This window comes from Heterocephalus glaber, unplaced genomic scaffold, assembly GCF_053883595.1.
Source record: "Heterocephalus glaber isolate CG9 unplaced genomic scaffold, H.glaber_assembly_v1.0 deba00001446, whole genome shotgun sequence".
Taxonomy (NCBI): Eukaryota; Metazoa; Chordata; class Mammalia; order Rodentia; family Bathyergidae; genus Heterocephalus; species Heterocephalus glaber.
In genome coordinates, this window is record NW_028258298.1 from 1,824,574 (window position 1) to 1,841,081 (window position 16,508).

General features: G+C 52.9%; 1 protein-coding gene across 11 annotated transcripts in view; it reads left to right on the forward strand.

Moving 5' to 3' along the window:
• Window positions 1-16,508, forward strand: part of Igsf9b (immunoglobulin superfamily member 9B) — a 77,864-nt gene that overhangs the window by 26,213 nt on the left and 35,143 nt on the right. For 6 of the 11 annotated variants that reach the window (XM_021242783.2, XM_087214271.1, XM_013078843.3 and 3 more), the window contains 6 exons: window positions 768-994; window positions 1,732-1,816; window positions 3,747-3,908; window positions 4,234-4,279; window positions 4,833-6,485; window positions 14,128-14,249. In XM_021242783.2, the coding sequence (XP_021098442.1) occupies window positions 768-994; window positions 1,732-1,816; window positions 3,747-3,908; window positions 4,234-4,279; window positions 4,833-6,485; window positions 14,128-14,249 (2,295 nt within the window). Of the gene's footprint in view, window positions 1-767; window positions 995-1,731; window positions 1,817-3,746; window positions 3,909-4,233; window positions 4,280-4,832; window positions 6,486-7,089; window positions 7,849-7,875; window positions 7,922-13,881; window positions 13,920-14,127; window positions 14,250-16,508 lie in introns of those variants that run through there. The other 5 variants (XR_015452408.1, XR_002388772.2, XM_087214270.1 and 2 more) reach the window with 5 other exon arrangements.

The window sequence follows — 16,508 nt, forward strand, 5'->3', positions numbered from 1 at the left end:
ATAGAAACTTTTTTATAAGTAGAAATACATTCTAATAATAAAATGTACCAATGTAGCTGAGGTCACGCCTGCAATCTCAGCACTCTGGGAGGCTGAGGCAGGAGGATCTCAAGTTCAAGCCCAGCCTGCGCAATTTAGTGGCTTATTCAGACTGTCTTGAAATTAAAACAAAACAAAAAAAGGAGCTGGGAATGTTGCTCAGAGAAAAGACCTGGGGTTCAATCCCTAGTAGTGCAAAAAAAAAACGAGTCTCACATAGTAAATACATAAACCAGTTGCTGTTGTTTATTATCATTGTCAAGTATTTTGTCCTGGACACAACTGTATGGGCTGCACTGTGTACAGCAGGCAGTGCAATAGGTCTGTGTACAACAGCGTCACCACAAACATGAGTACTGTGTTGTTCCATGATGTGAATACAGCTACTGTGTTACTACCAGACAGCAACTTCTCAGTTCCATTCAGACCCCACAGGCACGTAACATGTAGCCCTTGCTGACTGCACCTCTGTGTGGCCCATGACTACTTCATTGCACTTGGCTCTTCTCCCCTGAGCTGCTGTTCCTTCTCTGGTTAGGGGTACTTGGTTCCCTCATGCATGTTCTTTAGACCTACTCTGGAGGTTGGGGCAAGATGATCTAGGCCACCGGCCTTGGTCTCCCTTCCTGAGGACCAGGAGGGCTTCTCTAGGTGACGCCGCTAACAGAGGCTGCAGCTGCCCCTGCGTCCGCCGCCTTCCTCTTCCTCTCCCTCTCCCTCTTCTGCAGCATTCCCTATCACAACTCCAGAACCTCTGGTGCTGGTTACCTCACCAAGGTGCCTCACAGCCAATCGGACCCAGCAGGGTGTGCTCCTGTCCTGGCTCCCACCTGCCAACCACAGCTTCCCGATCGACCGCTATATCATGGAGTTCCGAGTCGGGGAGCGCTGGGAGATGCTAGACGATGCCATTCCGGGTACCGATGGAGATTTCTTTGCCAAGGATCTGTCACAGGTGAGGCCTGGCTTTTCCTTGCCTCTTTCCTCAGTCCTGAAAGCGGTATGGCTTTGCAGAGCCACTGGGAGCTCTGGGTGATACAGCTCAGATGCACGGGGTCAAGTCCTACACTGTTCCTCCTCACCTCCATTCCTGGGTGCTCCCGGACCTGCTGCTGAGGCTGCTGAATTCCCCCAGAACAGGGCCAGCTTGGTGGCAGTGGGGACTTATCCCACACACAGACACAAGCTCGGGCTGGGCAGTGTGAGAGGCTGACATAGTCCTCAGACCCCAGGTGTTTGCTTGGCCTTGGGGAGGTAGGTAGAGGAGGCTCCAGAAGGATGGTCTTCAGAAAGTACAGTATCTGCTTTTCACTGGCCCCTTTAAAACATAACTCTCTCTCTGTCTCCGGAGAGGAAGCTGCTGTTTCTGGGTACTGCTGATCTTGCGTATCTTTCTTCCCTGAATGCTGGTTTAGGGGCAGTTGTGCTGGCATCGCTCACAGTGCCTTCTCAGACCCCCTGTGCACATGTCTTCCCAACTCTTAGCGACCTCACGTTCGTAGCTTGAGATCAGTGGGAACATTTACCCCACAGCAGTGTCCAGTGCTGCCCATCACTGGCCAGGAAGCTCTTACTAGGACCCTGGTGCTCTGGGGTCCTGTTCCCTGGAAGTCCCGTGCAGGTTAAGTGGTGGCAGGGATGGTGGTCATCCTGGGTGCCTTGGCTGACCGGGTATTGTCCCTGTGGCTGTAGGACACCTGGTATGAGTTCCGGGTTCTGGCCGTCATGCAGGACCTGATCAGCGAGCCCAGCAACATTGCCGGTGTCTCCAGCACAGGTATGTGTGTGTAGGGGGAGTTGAAGGCCGGAGGACAGTTGGGGCGGAATTAAGGAGGTGGCCAGCAGAAGCTATACAAGTTGTAGCATCTCTGAAGCCGCTGAGATTCGTGCTTCTGTGACTCGTGGTATTGTACCCCACTGAAGGGCTAGGTTTTGACAGTTCTGTAGTACAGCCACAGAAAGAAATTCAACCAATCTTCTCATTACAGTCATCAAAAAGAGCCCTGGTAATGTTACTTCTCCCATGTTTGCTGTCTCCTCGAGTGCTGTGCTCCGATGGGGGTGGGGCAGTGGATTGGAGGATAGGAGCCAGCCGGTCAACAAGTGTTTGTAGGATGCCTGTTATAGGCCTCTTTATAATTACGTGGGTTTTACTGGAAAATTGTTGTTTGGTGTTGTTTTCCTCCCTTCCTTCCTCTCCCTAGATTTTTTCAGGCTAAATAAAGCCAACTCCCTGGCATTTTCTGCATTTATCGCTCTTTCTCTTGGCACCCGTCCCATTTCTACATGTCTTCTCTCTAGCTCCAATCCCGAGACATAGCCGTGTCCCCCCCGGGAAGTGGTGTCCTTGGTACAGAAGGGGCTCTTGCCTAGTAAGCCAGCAGTGGCACCACTTCTGTAGGCACTGTGTGTACTGAGACTTCCGGGCCCAGGGGGCAAGGATCTTGGCCAAGAAGCTCATGCAGCAAGCCCTGTGGAGCTACAGAAGCGCTGGCATGGGGAGCAGAGAGCTGTGGGCTCCAGGGATCCTGGGAGGAGTGTGAGTTCTGTCTCCTGGTAGGCACCCTGGGGCTCTTTTGGTGAAACACAGCCGCCTCCTATAGGCAGCAGAACTGAACTCACTTCTGCCTTGGCTCCCCTCCAGGGCTTACACTCAGAGGTGGAGGAGCAAGGAAGAGAGCAGAAGGCTGCAGCATTCTGGGGCTCATTTCCATGAACTTTTCTGTGCTCATAGCTTTATGCTCGGCTCTTGTTAGGAAGCGTGCCTTGTCTAAGGATTCCTCACAGGCCAACCAGGACGTGGTCACCTCAGCATTTCCCAACATTAAGGCTCCTGTCTCCAAAGGCCGTGGTGTTCTTTTCCTCTCAACTCATTGGCATAATTTGGGTTATTTTTATCCATCATTATTACTGACCTAGTAGTGCACACTGGCCAGGTATATCAGGGTGCGTCGGTTTTCCCTTTGATGGACCTGCGCACATGGCCCTTACTGACTGAACCGCCCTGAGTCTGGTGCAATAGACAGGGCCTAGTCCTGGCTCTGCCATTCGTTAGCTCTGCATTTGGGCACAAAGTCAAATTTTCACCTGTAAAATGGGAGCACTGATCCTGTTGCTACTGTCCCAGCCAACACAAGCATCTTCTGCAGTGCAGATGCCCAAGGCCTGCCCTTGCTGAAGGAAGTAAGTTGCATGACTGTCCTGGGAACAGTTAGGCAGTGGATGGCTCAGTTCTTTGCAACAATCCCTGTCCTTGCTCTAAGACTTTGCTCTCAAGATGCCTTCCTCTCTGAGCTCTGGGAGAGAGCAGGGAAAGCAGAAAATCCTGGACTAGAGGTCAGGACAGCCGGATTCTGGTTAGGGCACTGATAACGTGAGCTTGCACTCAGCACATGCCAGTGTGCTTTAGAGACTGAGAGCAACTACGTGTGCTGTCTCCTTGCGCTAAGGAGAAGATCTGACAACACACATCCGAGTTCTCTGCACATGTAGAGCACCAGGCAGATATCACTGCTGACTGATTGTCCATCCCCACGCTCTGCAGAAGTTACTGGGCTTCTGCACACTCCCCTTCTCCCTTCTCACAGGGCACGCAGACCTCCTCAGTGTGGCACAGAGTGTGCAGCTGAGCCCCAGCACTGTGGGGTGCACAGCCTGGGGATATGGGGCAGAGAAGGGACTCACCAGCACTCTGACCCTCCTTGCAGACATCTTCCCGCAGCCAGACCTGACTGATGATGGGCTGGCCCGGCCTGTGTTGGCTGGAATCGTTGCTACCATCTGCTTCTTGGCAGCTGCCATCCTGTTCAGCACTCTGGCCGCCTGCTTTGTCAACAAGCAGCGCAAGCGCAAGCTCAAGCGAAAGAAAGGTGGGTGTGTGCCGACTCCCCCTGCTCCACCTGGCTCTGTGTCAAGTGCTCCCCATGAGGAGAGGGGACCACTGACAGCATGGGCTCCCTGGGAGTGGAAATAGGGGAGCTGGGATCTCATAGGTGGAGCTGCAGGGGACTTGTTTGGACCGAGGGAGGAAGGCAGGGGCGGTGGGGGCTGGGGTAAGTGAGCTGGAGGGAGGGCCGCCTGGTGATGGTTGCAGGCCTCTGAGCTGGACACTTCCCTCTGTGGCTTTGCTCAGGCCCTGCCTTTGACACCAGTGGGTCAGGCCTAAGTGGGCTCCCTCCCGATTTTCCCTTGCAGACCCCCCACTGTCCATCACCCACTGCAGAAAGAGCCTGGAATCTCCGTAAGTGTTTCGGGCGGCTGGTGGTATGTGGTAGCAGGGGGAGGCTGGGCACCAGTGAGCAATTGCCGTGGTTGGGCCCACTGCCCTTCTTCTAAGTTGTTTCCTGTAAACTGGGCTGTGTGTTAATTTTAAACAGTACACAGAGCTCGAGGGAGTGGTAGATGATCAAAACTAGCCGGTCCTTCGTTTCTCTTTAGCCTTATGATGTTTTTCTATAATTTTTATCGTCCTAGCAGATTTACCTTCTTAATATGTTTTAAGTCAGTATTAAAATGAACTGTATTCCTTGACCAGCCTGGAAAGGATGCTGGAGGTGTGCTTAGACAGCATGTGCCAAATGAGGGGCAGGATGTGGCAAAGGAGCTTGTGGTTCTTCCTTCCAAAGTGGACAGTCTAGATGGCCTGGTGGTGGCCAGAGTGTTTCTCATCGAAGCACACAGCCCCTCAGGCCCCTTTCCTCAGCGTTGCCTTCCTGGAGTTAGTGGTCATCCAAAGGGGAAGAAGCCGTTGGGGGGCGGTGCATAGCCCTCACAGCCTTACTCTCTGCCCGCAGCTTGTCCTCTGGCAAGGTGAGTCCAGAGAGCATCCGCACGCTCCGTGCCCCGTCCGAGTCCTCTGATGACCAGGGCCAACCTGCTGCCAAGAGGATGCTGAGCCCCACCCGGGAGAAGGAGCTGTCCTTGTACAAGAAAACCAAGCGGGCCATCAGCAGCAGAAAGTACAGTGTGGCCAAGGCCGAGGCCGAGGCTGAGGCCACCACCCCCATTGAGCTGATCAGCAGAGGTCCGGACGGCCGCTTCGTGATGGACCCCTCTGAGATTGAGCCCTCAATGAAGACCCGGCGCATTGAGGGCTTCCCCTTTGCGGAGGAGACAGACATGTACCCTGAGTTCCGGCAGTCTGATGAGGAGAATGAGGACCCCCTGGTGCCCACATCTGTGGCTGCCCTGAAGTCTCAGCTGACCCCTCTGTCTTCCAGCCAGGAGTCCTACCTGCCTCCACCAGCATACAGTCCTCGCTTCCAGCCCCGTGGGCTTGAGGGGCCCAGTGGCCTGGGAGGCCGGCTGCAGGCCACGGGCCAGGCCAGGCCCCCAGCGCCCCGGCCCTTCCACCATGGGCAGTATTATGGGTACCTCAGCAGCAGCAGCCCTGGGGAGGTAGAACCACCGCCCTTCTACATGCCGGAAGTGGGCAGCCCCCTGAGCTCGGTCATGTCATCCCCACCCCTGCACACTGAGGGGCCTTTTGGCCACCCTACCATCCCAGAGGAAAATGGAGAAAATGCTTCCAACAGCACTCTGCCCTTGACTCAGACACCTACGGGAGGGCGTTCCCCTGAGCCCTGGGGCCCGCCAGAATTCCCCTTCGGGGCCCTGGAAGCCCCAGCCATGATGTTCCCCCACCAGCTGCACGCCCGTGATGTGGCCGAGAGTCTGCAGCCCCAGCCCTGCCTGCCTCGAGGACTGCCCCCCACCTCCCTGCAGGTGCCTGCAGCCTACCCGGGCATGCTGTCTCTGGAGGCGCCCAAGAGTTGGGCAGGCAAGTCTCCTGGCAGGGGCCCTGTCCCGGCGCCCCCAACAGCCAAGTGGCAGGACAGACCCATGCAATCCTTGGCTAGCCAGGGGCAGCTGAGACATACCAGCCAAGGTATGGGCATACCTGTGTTGCCTTACCCCGAGCCAGCTGAGCCGGGGGGGCATGGTGGCCCCAGCACATTTGGCCTGGACACTCGGTGGTATGAGCCCCAGCCCCGGCCCCGGCCCAGCCCCCGGCAGGCCCGGCGCGCCGAGCCCAGTTTACATCAAGTGGTGCTACAGCCCTCTCGGCTCTCACCTCTGACCCAAAGCCCCCTCAGCTCCCGCACTGGCTCCCCTGAGCTCGCTGCTCGTGCTCGGCCTCGTCCGGGCCTCCTGCAGCAGGCGGAGATGTCAGAGATCACCCTGCAGCCGCCCGCTGCGGTCAGCTTCTCTCGCAAGTCCACGCCATCCACTGGTTCCCCTTCCCAGAGCAGCCGCAGCGGGAGCCCCAGCTACAGGCCTGCCATGGGCTTCACCACTCTGGCCACAGGCTACCCCTCCCCTCCACCGGGCCCTGCCCCTGCAGCGCCCGGGGACAACCTGGATGTGTTTGGACAGACACCTTCCCCTCGGAGGATGGGGGAGGAGCTGATCCGGCCCGAGCCCCCAACAACGTTACCTACTTCAGGGTGAGTGTGAGCTGCCATGGGCCACCCCTCCCCACCTCCTCCCCATGCCTCACCCTGCCCACTGCCTTCCACCACCCCAGGACGGGGCTCGCGTGAACAGGCTGCGGCATCTCTTGGGCAGGAGTGCTGGCCGCTGCATTGGCAGGGTGTGGTCACAGGGCCAGGGTGGGCTCAGGTGTGCCCATGAGGAGCTAAGGGGTTTTCTCCACCCAGCCCTGAGCTCATTGGAGGCCCACAGCTGACCAGGGATCGTGGGAAAGGGAGGGGCCGTGGTGAATCAGAGGGGGACTCCGAAAGTGGTAGCCTGGGATCCAGGCCCTCTGTGTGCCCGTGATCTTGCTGCTGGGGACAGGTTCCCTGGTGTTGCCCATAGACCTGTGTCCCACTTCCTCCTTTCCCTGGCCCCTCCTTACAAGCAGGACCCTGGAGCCAGGAGCCACCTGCTCTGAACGCCTGCCCCCAGCTCCCCTAATGAGTGAGCACTGGCCAGCCCCTGTCCACAGCCTCTCCAAGAATGGTGCATCCTGGAGGCTGGGATGGGAGGGAAATCTCAGGCTTTGTGTGCCAGGAGCCACATCCCCCCACACACCTGTGTACCTCGCAGGAAGCTGCAGAGAGACAGACAGACAGACAGACACGCCCCTGCGATCAGCCCGCCCGAGAGAGAGCACTCTAAACTGTAGCAGCTGGTGTTCCAGGTACCAGAGCGGCCTGGACGCCCACCTGCGCCTCTTCTTCTGTCTTCCTGCCCCCTCCTCCACCTCCTTGCCTGTCCTCCCTTCTCCAGTTAGTCTCTCGTCCGCCTTCTTCCTTCTCCATCGCCTTTGGGTTCACCTGACTTGCTCAGAAGAGCCGGCCACCACTCTGTGCCCACCTCGCCCACTCTTCCTCTCTCCCTCCCTCTCCCCCTCTCTGGTTTGTACTTTGGTCTCTTCTGGATGTAGTAGCCTGTGGATGGGAGCAGTTCCAGAGGAGGCTGTCCTGGTGGGTGAGGATGGGGTGGCCTGGGAGGCCGAAGCTGGCGCCCTCCCCCGCCCCACCCCCTCCCACCCTCTCTGGTACCTGGAAGGGCAAGGTCACCTCTACCCTCCATACCCACCAGGTGGGCGCTCTGTGGGTAGAGCAGCGTGTGGCTGGGGTGGAAGAGAGCTCTAGGAGGGCGCCCGCCTCTGTCTGCAGGATGCTGTCGTCGCCCCTGTCTGTGCTTTGTGCAGCACGCTCACCTGCTTTGTTCCATCATGCGTCTGGTTCTCCGTCTCTCTCCTCTCCTCCCTCACCCATTCTCTGGCCTCGCCTGTGGGACTCTGCTCACTGTGCCCCTCCCCTCTGGGTGTGCGTGGGTGGTTCCCCCAGCCTTGTTGGTAACTGCTTTGTTTCTGATTGATCTCAGCTATCTGGGCAGTGTTGTCGAGACAAGCCTCTCCTCAGCTCAATAGGTAAGGGAGCTCCTCGGCTGGGCCGGGTGGGGGTGGGCAGCGGACGGGGCTTCCGCAGGGCCATTGCTTCCTTGACAGGGGATCCAAATCACATCCCCTCACTGCCCGTGGGGACAGCTGCCACTCCTCGATTCCCATGGCTTCTGGGTTCCCCACATCGTGCTGTCTGGGCTGCTCCAGCTGCCCCCTGGGCCATGCCCAGCACCATCTGGCTGCAGCTTTTAGCCTCCCAGTCCACATCCAGCCCCTCCCAGAGCCCCTGCGGTCCCCTCTCATCCTGCTGCCGACATCTAGAGCCTCCCTTGGCAGCCGGGACTCTGCATGCACCCGAAGGACCAGAATCTGCTTTGCCTCTGCACTCTCAGGCCCTCTGTGAGCCACACTGATGTTCAGGATCCTCCCTCACTACCCTGCACAGTTCTGCCCTGTTTTCCCAGCAGCCTCAGGCATAGTTCTCCCTTCCTCACCTAGCCCTAGACGCTTAGATCTTACCCTGGGCTTGTGTTTCTTCTCTGCATTCTTGGGATCTTAGTGATTCTAGGTCATCTCAAGGAGTCAGGAGTCCCCCTAACATTTGGGGCTTCCTCAGGGTCAGGTGGGCTCTGGTCCTGTTGGGGCGGGGGTGACAAAATGTCACCACTTCCTCATGCTCCTTGCATCCTGCAGCAGGTTCTTGGTTAGAGGACTGAAGTGTGACCTCCTCTCCAGTCCTAATTGCTTTCAAGGACCCTGCAGTAGCTTTGCTGTCCTCCTGGAGTTATATTGTTAAGGGGTCTTGGCAGTAGCTCCCCTGGGGAAAGTGGGCTTCCCCCAGGCAGAAGGGAGCTGAGAGGAGAACACTGCCCCTATCCCAGTGTGGCCAGCTCTCACTCTGCCTCCCTCCAGGGCAGGCCAAAGAGGTGTGGCCACTATCAGACCCTCAGATCTCTCAAAGAGGCTCAGGGTGACCCACAGAGATGTGACTTTTTGGCCTGGACTCTGCTTGTGCCTCGGGAGCACGCACGCTGTCCTGCTTTCTGGATGCAGAAGGGGAGCCTTCCATCTGCGTGCAGTGGGCTGCCAGTAGCTGTGTCCCTTCCCACCTCAACATGCCCAGGGAGGCCAACTTTCCTAACTCAGGGCTATACATCTCACTTTGAACAGCGACCCCCATAGAGACAGCTGCCTTGTAGAACTGTCCGAGGCCACGAGGCCCCAGGACTGTGTGTGAGGCTGTCTGGTGCCACACTGCAGTCAACCAGCACTGGCAGGAGCCCAAGGGCATTATGAGCTCACCTGCTGCGTGGCCTCCTGTAGCCTCCTGTGTGGATGCTGTGGGGGAGAGAGGTGGAAGCTGCCCTGTACCTTCCCAACCTCTCCAGTTAGGACTTCTCTTGCCCTGAGGGTCACAGTCGCTTTAGACCTGCTCTCATCCTAGCTTTTGCCAAGTATCTCAACTCCCTTCCCACCTGTTACTTCCCTCCTGTCCCTTCCTACCACACTCCCCCATTCTTCAGTGCTCCCCCATCCGAGCGAACCTAGTTACCCTACCACTGCTGTGGCAAACCCAGAAACCAGGGGCAGCGACGAGGGACTGTTGTTCTTCTCCCGGGCCTGGCCAGTGTCCCCAGCCTAGGAGAAGGAAGTCCTCCCACCTCCTCTGAGTTAGACCTTCATGGTGCTGGTCAACAGGAGCCTCTGCTCATTCTCCTGCTTGCTAAGAACCTCCCTGGGGTGCAAGAGCTGCTGGGGCCATGGGGAGATGGCGGCTCCTTTGCAGACGCCACCTTCACGCCATGCCTTTGCATGTATTTCCTCTCCGTCCCGCTTGGAGAAGTTGTGACACCTCCTGTCGATGTCCGTTCGCGCTGTTTCTTTCCCGTTGATTTCTCCTATTCCTTCTGCCACTCTTGTTGTTTCCCCCACCTTTCCTCTGTTCTCTCTCCCCCTTTTTTCCTCTTCCCAACTCCCATCTCAGTGTGGGGAGTTGTTCAGTGTGGACCTGTACTTCTGTGGATGGCTGGGGGCTGAGCCATTGCCCAGCTCCCATCTGGTGTACCTCTACCCCTCATGTCTTTGTCTGGTGCCCTTTCCCTTAAAATCTGCTGTGACCTCAGTGACACCGGGCTCTGGAAGCAGGAGGTAGCCCCCTCTTCTTAGGTGAGCCATAGAAGGGAACTCCCATTTGGATCGGAGCCCCTCCTGAGTTCTTTATGCTGACCCACTGGAGAGAGTCCACCTGTGTGTGTGTGGCTGGTTGGGGCTGACCTGCAAACTCTCAGCAGTCCATGCAGTCCATGGGGAATGGGTTCACCTTTTCCAGAGCCAGAACATGTACATGAGTGGGTTTCCTCTGCCTCCTCTTAGCCACAGTGTCGCACCAGGCAAGTGGAGTTTGTTCTCAGGTGGTGAAGAGAGGAGAAAGAAGTGCCCTTTGTGTCATTGCCTCAGCCTGGTGGCTGGAGGATTAGGAACTTTGTCATAATAGTCCATCCTTAGGGAATCGAGGGAAAATGTGTACAAATGGGTTTTGTCTTTCCTGTCCTGAGGTTTGCCTCCTTCTTGTGTCTGGTTGCCTCTTCCCTCAGCTACCCTAAGTAAGCAGAGAACTAAGCCATAAGACGTCTTATGGGAGGGAGATCAGTTAATTCCTGGCAATTAAGTTTTAATAATTAGGGAACTGGGATTTATGGGAAGTGGGGACCCAGAAAAGACCATAGACTTTGATGCTTTCATCTTTCCGTAGAACCTTTACTTCCTGAGAGAAGAGGAACCCCAGGATTTACAGCATTCCTGCGTTTTCAGATGAATTTAGGCCGATAGGAAGGAGATCTCAGACCTCAGCTTCTTAAGAGTGCCCATGGGCAGGTTGTATTGTAAACGGCCTTCCACAGGTCAGATTCTGGTTACTTCACAGCTTTATTCCAGGGTTAGGAAGGAGTTGCTTCATCTCACCTTCTTATATGAGACAGCACCAAAGACTTCACAACCAGAAAGGCTCCAGCTAGGCTTGGCATTGACAGGGACATGGTCCCCATGCCAAAAAGGGGAGGGAATCTGGCTCCAGAGGGCTTTCCGTGCAGTTGGTAAAGTCTGAAGGAACGTATTTCACATATCTTTTCTGTATAATTTATCAAAAATAGACCCATTTTGCTTAGCCCCTTCCTTTCACCTGTCCTGCTAGACACTTGCTTTTATTTTTGCCTTTGGCATTAGATGAGTGTCCTGGTGCATCTGGGAACCTTCTTCTGTCACATTGCCGTGTTTGAGTGCTGAGCCAGGAGCTGAAATAGCTGGGCAGCAGGTGTCCTGGAAGGTTTGGAGTTTGGCTGGTTCTCAAGGGAAAATTGGCTTCTTGTTCTCCATAGATCATTACTGTTTGGGAATTTTTGCCCAAAGCCATAACTTCAGTTGGTTTCCCCCTCCTGGTATGTCTTACTTACCTGGCTCTGACCCTGAAGCACAGGACATCAGCATGTCTATTGCAGGGCAGCTTTATTTCTCACATGTAGTGTGGGAGCAGTGTTGTTCTATTGTAGCTTCTACACCTGTGTCTATTGGAAGAAAAAAGAGCAGTTTAGCAAAATGCTAGAGTCAGATTGTTGGATAAGTTGCTAAGCCTGTCTAAACTTCAGTTTCTCCATATAAAAAATGGGATCAATGTAGTATTCAGCTCTGCGGGTTGTTGTAGACATTAGAGACAACTGTACTGAACATAGGACGGTGCCCAGCCTGGTAAGTGGTAAACACGTTAATGATGAAAATGATAATAATCATATGTTGGTTATAATAGTAATAACCCCTTGGAAGTTTCACCTGGTTTGAAGACAGAACTTTTAGTGCTGCCCTGTACAGCTTCCTGCTGTGCACTGACCTCACTGGGGAGGAGTCATTTATTATAGGCTAGTTGGGACTGACCTGCGAACTCCTGGCTTTCTATGCAGTACACAGAGAATGGATTCATCTTTTCCCTATCTATAGAAAGTCCACGAGTGAGTTTCTGCTGCCTCCTACCCACAATATCTCACCAGGCAAGTCGAGTTTGCCTTCAGGTAGTTAAGGAGAAGAGGAGGAAATGCCCTCCATGTCACTGCTTCTGCCTGTTGGTTGGGGGTAATTGAGACTGTTGTAACTGGGATTATCCAGGGCTCTGTTGGTGGCCACTGTCCTTGCCTATCATGTGCCACCTCAGACCATCCATCGCTCAGCTTGTATAGTGTTTCTGAAGAGGCTGGCCAGGACCAGGAAGTGGGGAAACTGAACAGGTAGACTCATACCTTTGATCTTCCTTTTAGGGAGCATGAAGAAGCCCTGGTCATGGCCAAGAGGGGATCAGGACATTTCCCCAGCCTCGGGAAGGCAGGCTGTCTCCTGCCCTTTGCCTCCAAATTCCTTTCTAGTTGCTGCTCCCACCATAGATCTCTGCGGGTCTTTGTAGAAGATGAAGGAATGGGTCATTGGCATACTGGGTCTTTGGGGAAGACCTGATTTCTGTTCTGGAGCTGGATAACTTCTCTGTGAGAGGTGTGGGCCCACATAGGGTGCTTGGTGCTACTGTTCAGGCTGTGGAGAGTCAAGAAGACGTCTCTGACTTGAACTTTGAGGGAGCTTCTTGGTACTTTATGCTCTGAAAGACTCTAGAATGATACCCATCAAAGAAGATGGAGGTTGCTCTATGGCCAGTAATGTCAGGAGAACCCAGAGACCAGAGGCTTACCTCCACTGTGTCTGGAAGTCTCTTCTCCATGCTCGCGGGGACATCTGATGTGGTGGAGATGGGGTTGCAGTCTTTTCATCTTTATTTATTTTTTTTAATGACTTCAGGTGCCTCACTCACATTTGGGGACTTGGTCCTCATAGGCTGTCTTTTTCTTTTTTTTTTTTTTTTTTTTGGTACCAGGGATTGAACTCAGGTCCTTGTGCTTGCACAGCAGGTGGTGAAACCACTGAGCTAAATCCCCAGCCCCTATAGGCTGTCTTTTGATCAGGATTTACCAAAACCTAATTGTGGTGGAGATGGGAGAGGGAGATGTGGGTGTTGAGGAAGGGAAGAGCATGTTATTTCCATCCGCCATAACCCAGAACATCCCTACTTCTCTGATCATGCGCCCATACGTGCTGGTAGAAAGAAAGAGTGCCCTCTCCCTGCTTTACCCTTTATTCCTCAGGCTCCAAGTTGGCTTACTTTGAGAAGAAATGAAATGGATAACATTTTTCTAGGTTTTCTTCTTTTATGACTCTTGAAAAGTTCTGTTCCAAATGCACAATTGTCTTACACTACTGTCCTCTCAGTTTGCTTTCATCCCCTGTGATACCCGCGCTACAGGACTCTGGTTAAATATTTGTCTGTGTCTTCACCATACAGTCAATCTATCAGACAAATGATGATGTCTGTTCCCAAGCAGGAGCGGAGAAAGAGAGACCTGTATGCAGGGGTCTTCTCTGCCAGCAACCTCAGCATCTCTGTTGAGGCTTAATATATAGCATTCACTGGATGCTTGTGACCAACAGCAAGGGCTTTGTGAGGGCTGTAAATTGGAACACCCTGTCATAATCTTCCTTCTTCTGTCTTCTTACAAGACCCAGTGAATCTGAGCCTCATCTGCAAAGGGTCAAGTAGGCAACACTTCTGCTATGTTGGCCTACGACAAGAGCTTGTCGCCATCACTGCGGAGGTTCCAGCTGCATCTTGCAGATGAATGGGAAGATCAGTGAAGCTGGGCTTTATGGAGTTTCCACTGATGTAGGCATTGGGTTTCTCACTTAGCCCACCCCCTTCTGGGGTTGGTGGACAGTTAAATGGGATTGGAATTGCTTGCCTTCTGCTTTAATCTGCTCTTTTACTTTTCAGTTGAAGGTCTTAATTGTGATGACTTCTAGGAACTGCAGACATTGAGCCTGCTTCTGTTTTGACCCATACTCATCCCAGCTTGAGTGATGTGATGGGGCTTACTATTAAAGACTGTCTCTCCCTTTCCTAGGGTCTTCTCATCACTCTACAGCTTGGTTCCCACCTGAGGTAGGCCACCTGTTGTTGGAGCTTTCTGGGTTTTCTCCCTTCCAGGAGCAATAGCAAGGCAGGTGTCAAGGGACCATAGTGGACACCTTGGACTCCATCTCCTGGGCTCTGTCCTTCTGTGGACCAGCTCTTTGGCTTTCTTCCAGTCCTCTTCCAAAGCTCCCCGCCTCCGGGAGCTGACCTGTACCTCTCTAATTGTCCCTTGCAGAATACTCCCACCTGCTCCCGGGAATGCTGCTGCACCTGAGAGGCTGGAGGCTCTGAAATACCAACGGATAAAGAAGCCCAAAAAGTCATCCAAGGGCTCCTCGAAGTCAAAGAAACAATCCGGTAAATGGTGGGAAGCATCTGTGCCTCTTTCCACCTGGCTTTGTCCTTAAGGTTGAGGATTATTGGGGCCAGGCTCCCAGCCTGGGCTTTTCTAGAATTGAATCCACCAACTTCTCTTGTTCTTGATTTCCTTTTAACCATTCATTTTCAAGTAATCACAAATGATTTTATGTAGAAAGCAAGAAAGGTGATAATCTGATTGCCTTCCCCTCCCTCCCAGCCCCTCCCCCAGCTAGGGACCCATCTCTCTACGGTTTGTGAGCCTGCAGAGCCTCTTCTGTCCTACAGCTTTAGAAAATACCAGATATGGTTTTAATGTGTTTCTTAACAACGTAAATAGTGTATATATATATATATATGTATATTTTCCCATTCTACAGCACACTTGAAAATGTCCCAATCTTATGTATTTATTTCTCTTGTATTACTTCAAGCCTTCTGGTTGACAAGGGAGTGATAGGGCTTGGGGTACATATGGCATGGGACTACCCTCTGCAGGGTGACCAGACTTTTCTTTGTAGATGGAGTGAGGTTTCCCTACTACATACAGGGCAACTCCACTGAAGTATATCTTGTGGTTATCCAGCAGTGACTGATACCTTTTAAGACAATGTAAAAATAATTTAGCCCTCTTTTAGAAAATTCCTTAATATTTATCAAATTCTCTTTGCTGATGGCTCTAGGAATATTATAGCAGACTGTCAAGGAAGAATGCTCAGCAGTTTCCTTGCAGATCTTTGATAACAACTGTAGAGTAACTTTCCTTAGAGCTAGAGTTATGGAAGAAAGTGTTACGCAGAGGTGAAGCCTACTGCATTGCTGGGAGATGGTGATGGCCAATCAAGAATTTAGCCTTGGGGGCAGGCATCAGTTTCCTACCAGTTTATAGGTGGAAATACTGAGGCAGAGAAAAAGAAAATGAATATTTTACGGCTTGGGTAAGAAATTGGAGCCCAAAGCTGAATTTTCGACCAACTTAAACCCATTATAATTTAAGACCTGTCTGTCTGTCTGTCTGTCTGTCTGTCTACCTTCCTACCTGTCCTATATATGTGTGTGAGTGCATGTATAGTCAGTCACGTGTCACCTAGTGATAAGGACATTCTGAGGATTGCATTGTTAACCTGTTTTGTCACTGAATGAGCATCACACAGTGTGCGTACACAACTAGGATGGCCAGGGTATCACTGGGTGGTGTGATCTGTGGGGCCACCATCAACAAATGCCATTGTTATGTGGTGATGACTTTAATTTATAATAAGTCAAATTTCTTTGCTTATTGGAGAATAAGCTACAGTGGATGTTTATGTTCTCACTTGTAGTGAGAGTGGTTCTGGTACCTGTTCTGTTTTGACAGCTCTCAAATGTCTGTCTTCAGTCCAAGTATCTTCTTTGAGGTCAAGTTCATATTTGCAGTTGACTGTTGAACTTGCACTTAGATGTTTTATAAGCCTGCAAAGTGTCCCAAGTAGAATTGTGGCTTATCTTTTACAAATCTGCTTCACCTGTCTTCTCCAGTTTAGTAAGTTGTGCTGCTTCCTACCCAGTTGCTCAGGCGGCTTCCTCCTGCATTCTTCTCTTGCCCTCTCAGTTACACTGAATCCACTTGGAAAGGTCTATTGCCTCAGCCTCAATAATATGTCCAGAATCTTGCCACTTTTGCTGTCTACGCTACCAAAACTGCAGAGTGAGCTCCCTTTTCTTCCTGGGCTGCTGCAGAACCTGGCAGTATCCCTGGGTCCCAGTCCATGCTCCTCCGACAGCATGTTCTGCACAGTCACCATAGCTTCAGAGAATGTGACAGTATGTGTGTGTGTGTGCGCACACACTTATGATGGAAACCTTCCAGAAGCTTCTCCTTGCCGCCAAAACAGATTTCAGAGTCCTTGACACCCTGCTTGTCTTTGCAGCCTCTCTGTGATGACCTCTGGGACATACCGCATTTACTCTCGACTCCGGGTTCACCTTCGAATGGGAATAATTTCCCCTCATATCTGGGGAAGGCTCAGAATCTCAGACATCCTTAAAGAACTAACCTTCAGGGGATAGGAGCAGTGCCTCGGTCATTGGTTATCATGGGACCCTATTTTATCCTTCTTTGTCAGAATCTGAAAACTTTTTTTGGTATTTCTTATGTTTTGACAGTTTGCCCCTCCTTCCTCCTTGCTCATTTACTAAATATAATCTAGAAAACAGAGTCTTTTCTTCTGTGTCCCCAGAAGGGCCACTAGGTGGAAGAGTAGCCATGGCAGGCCATCC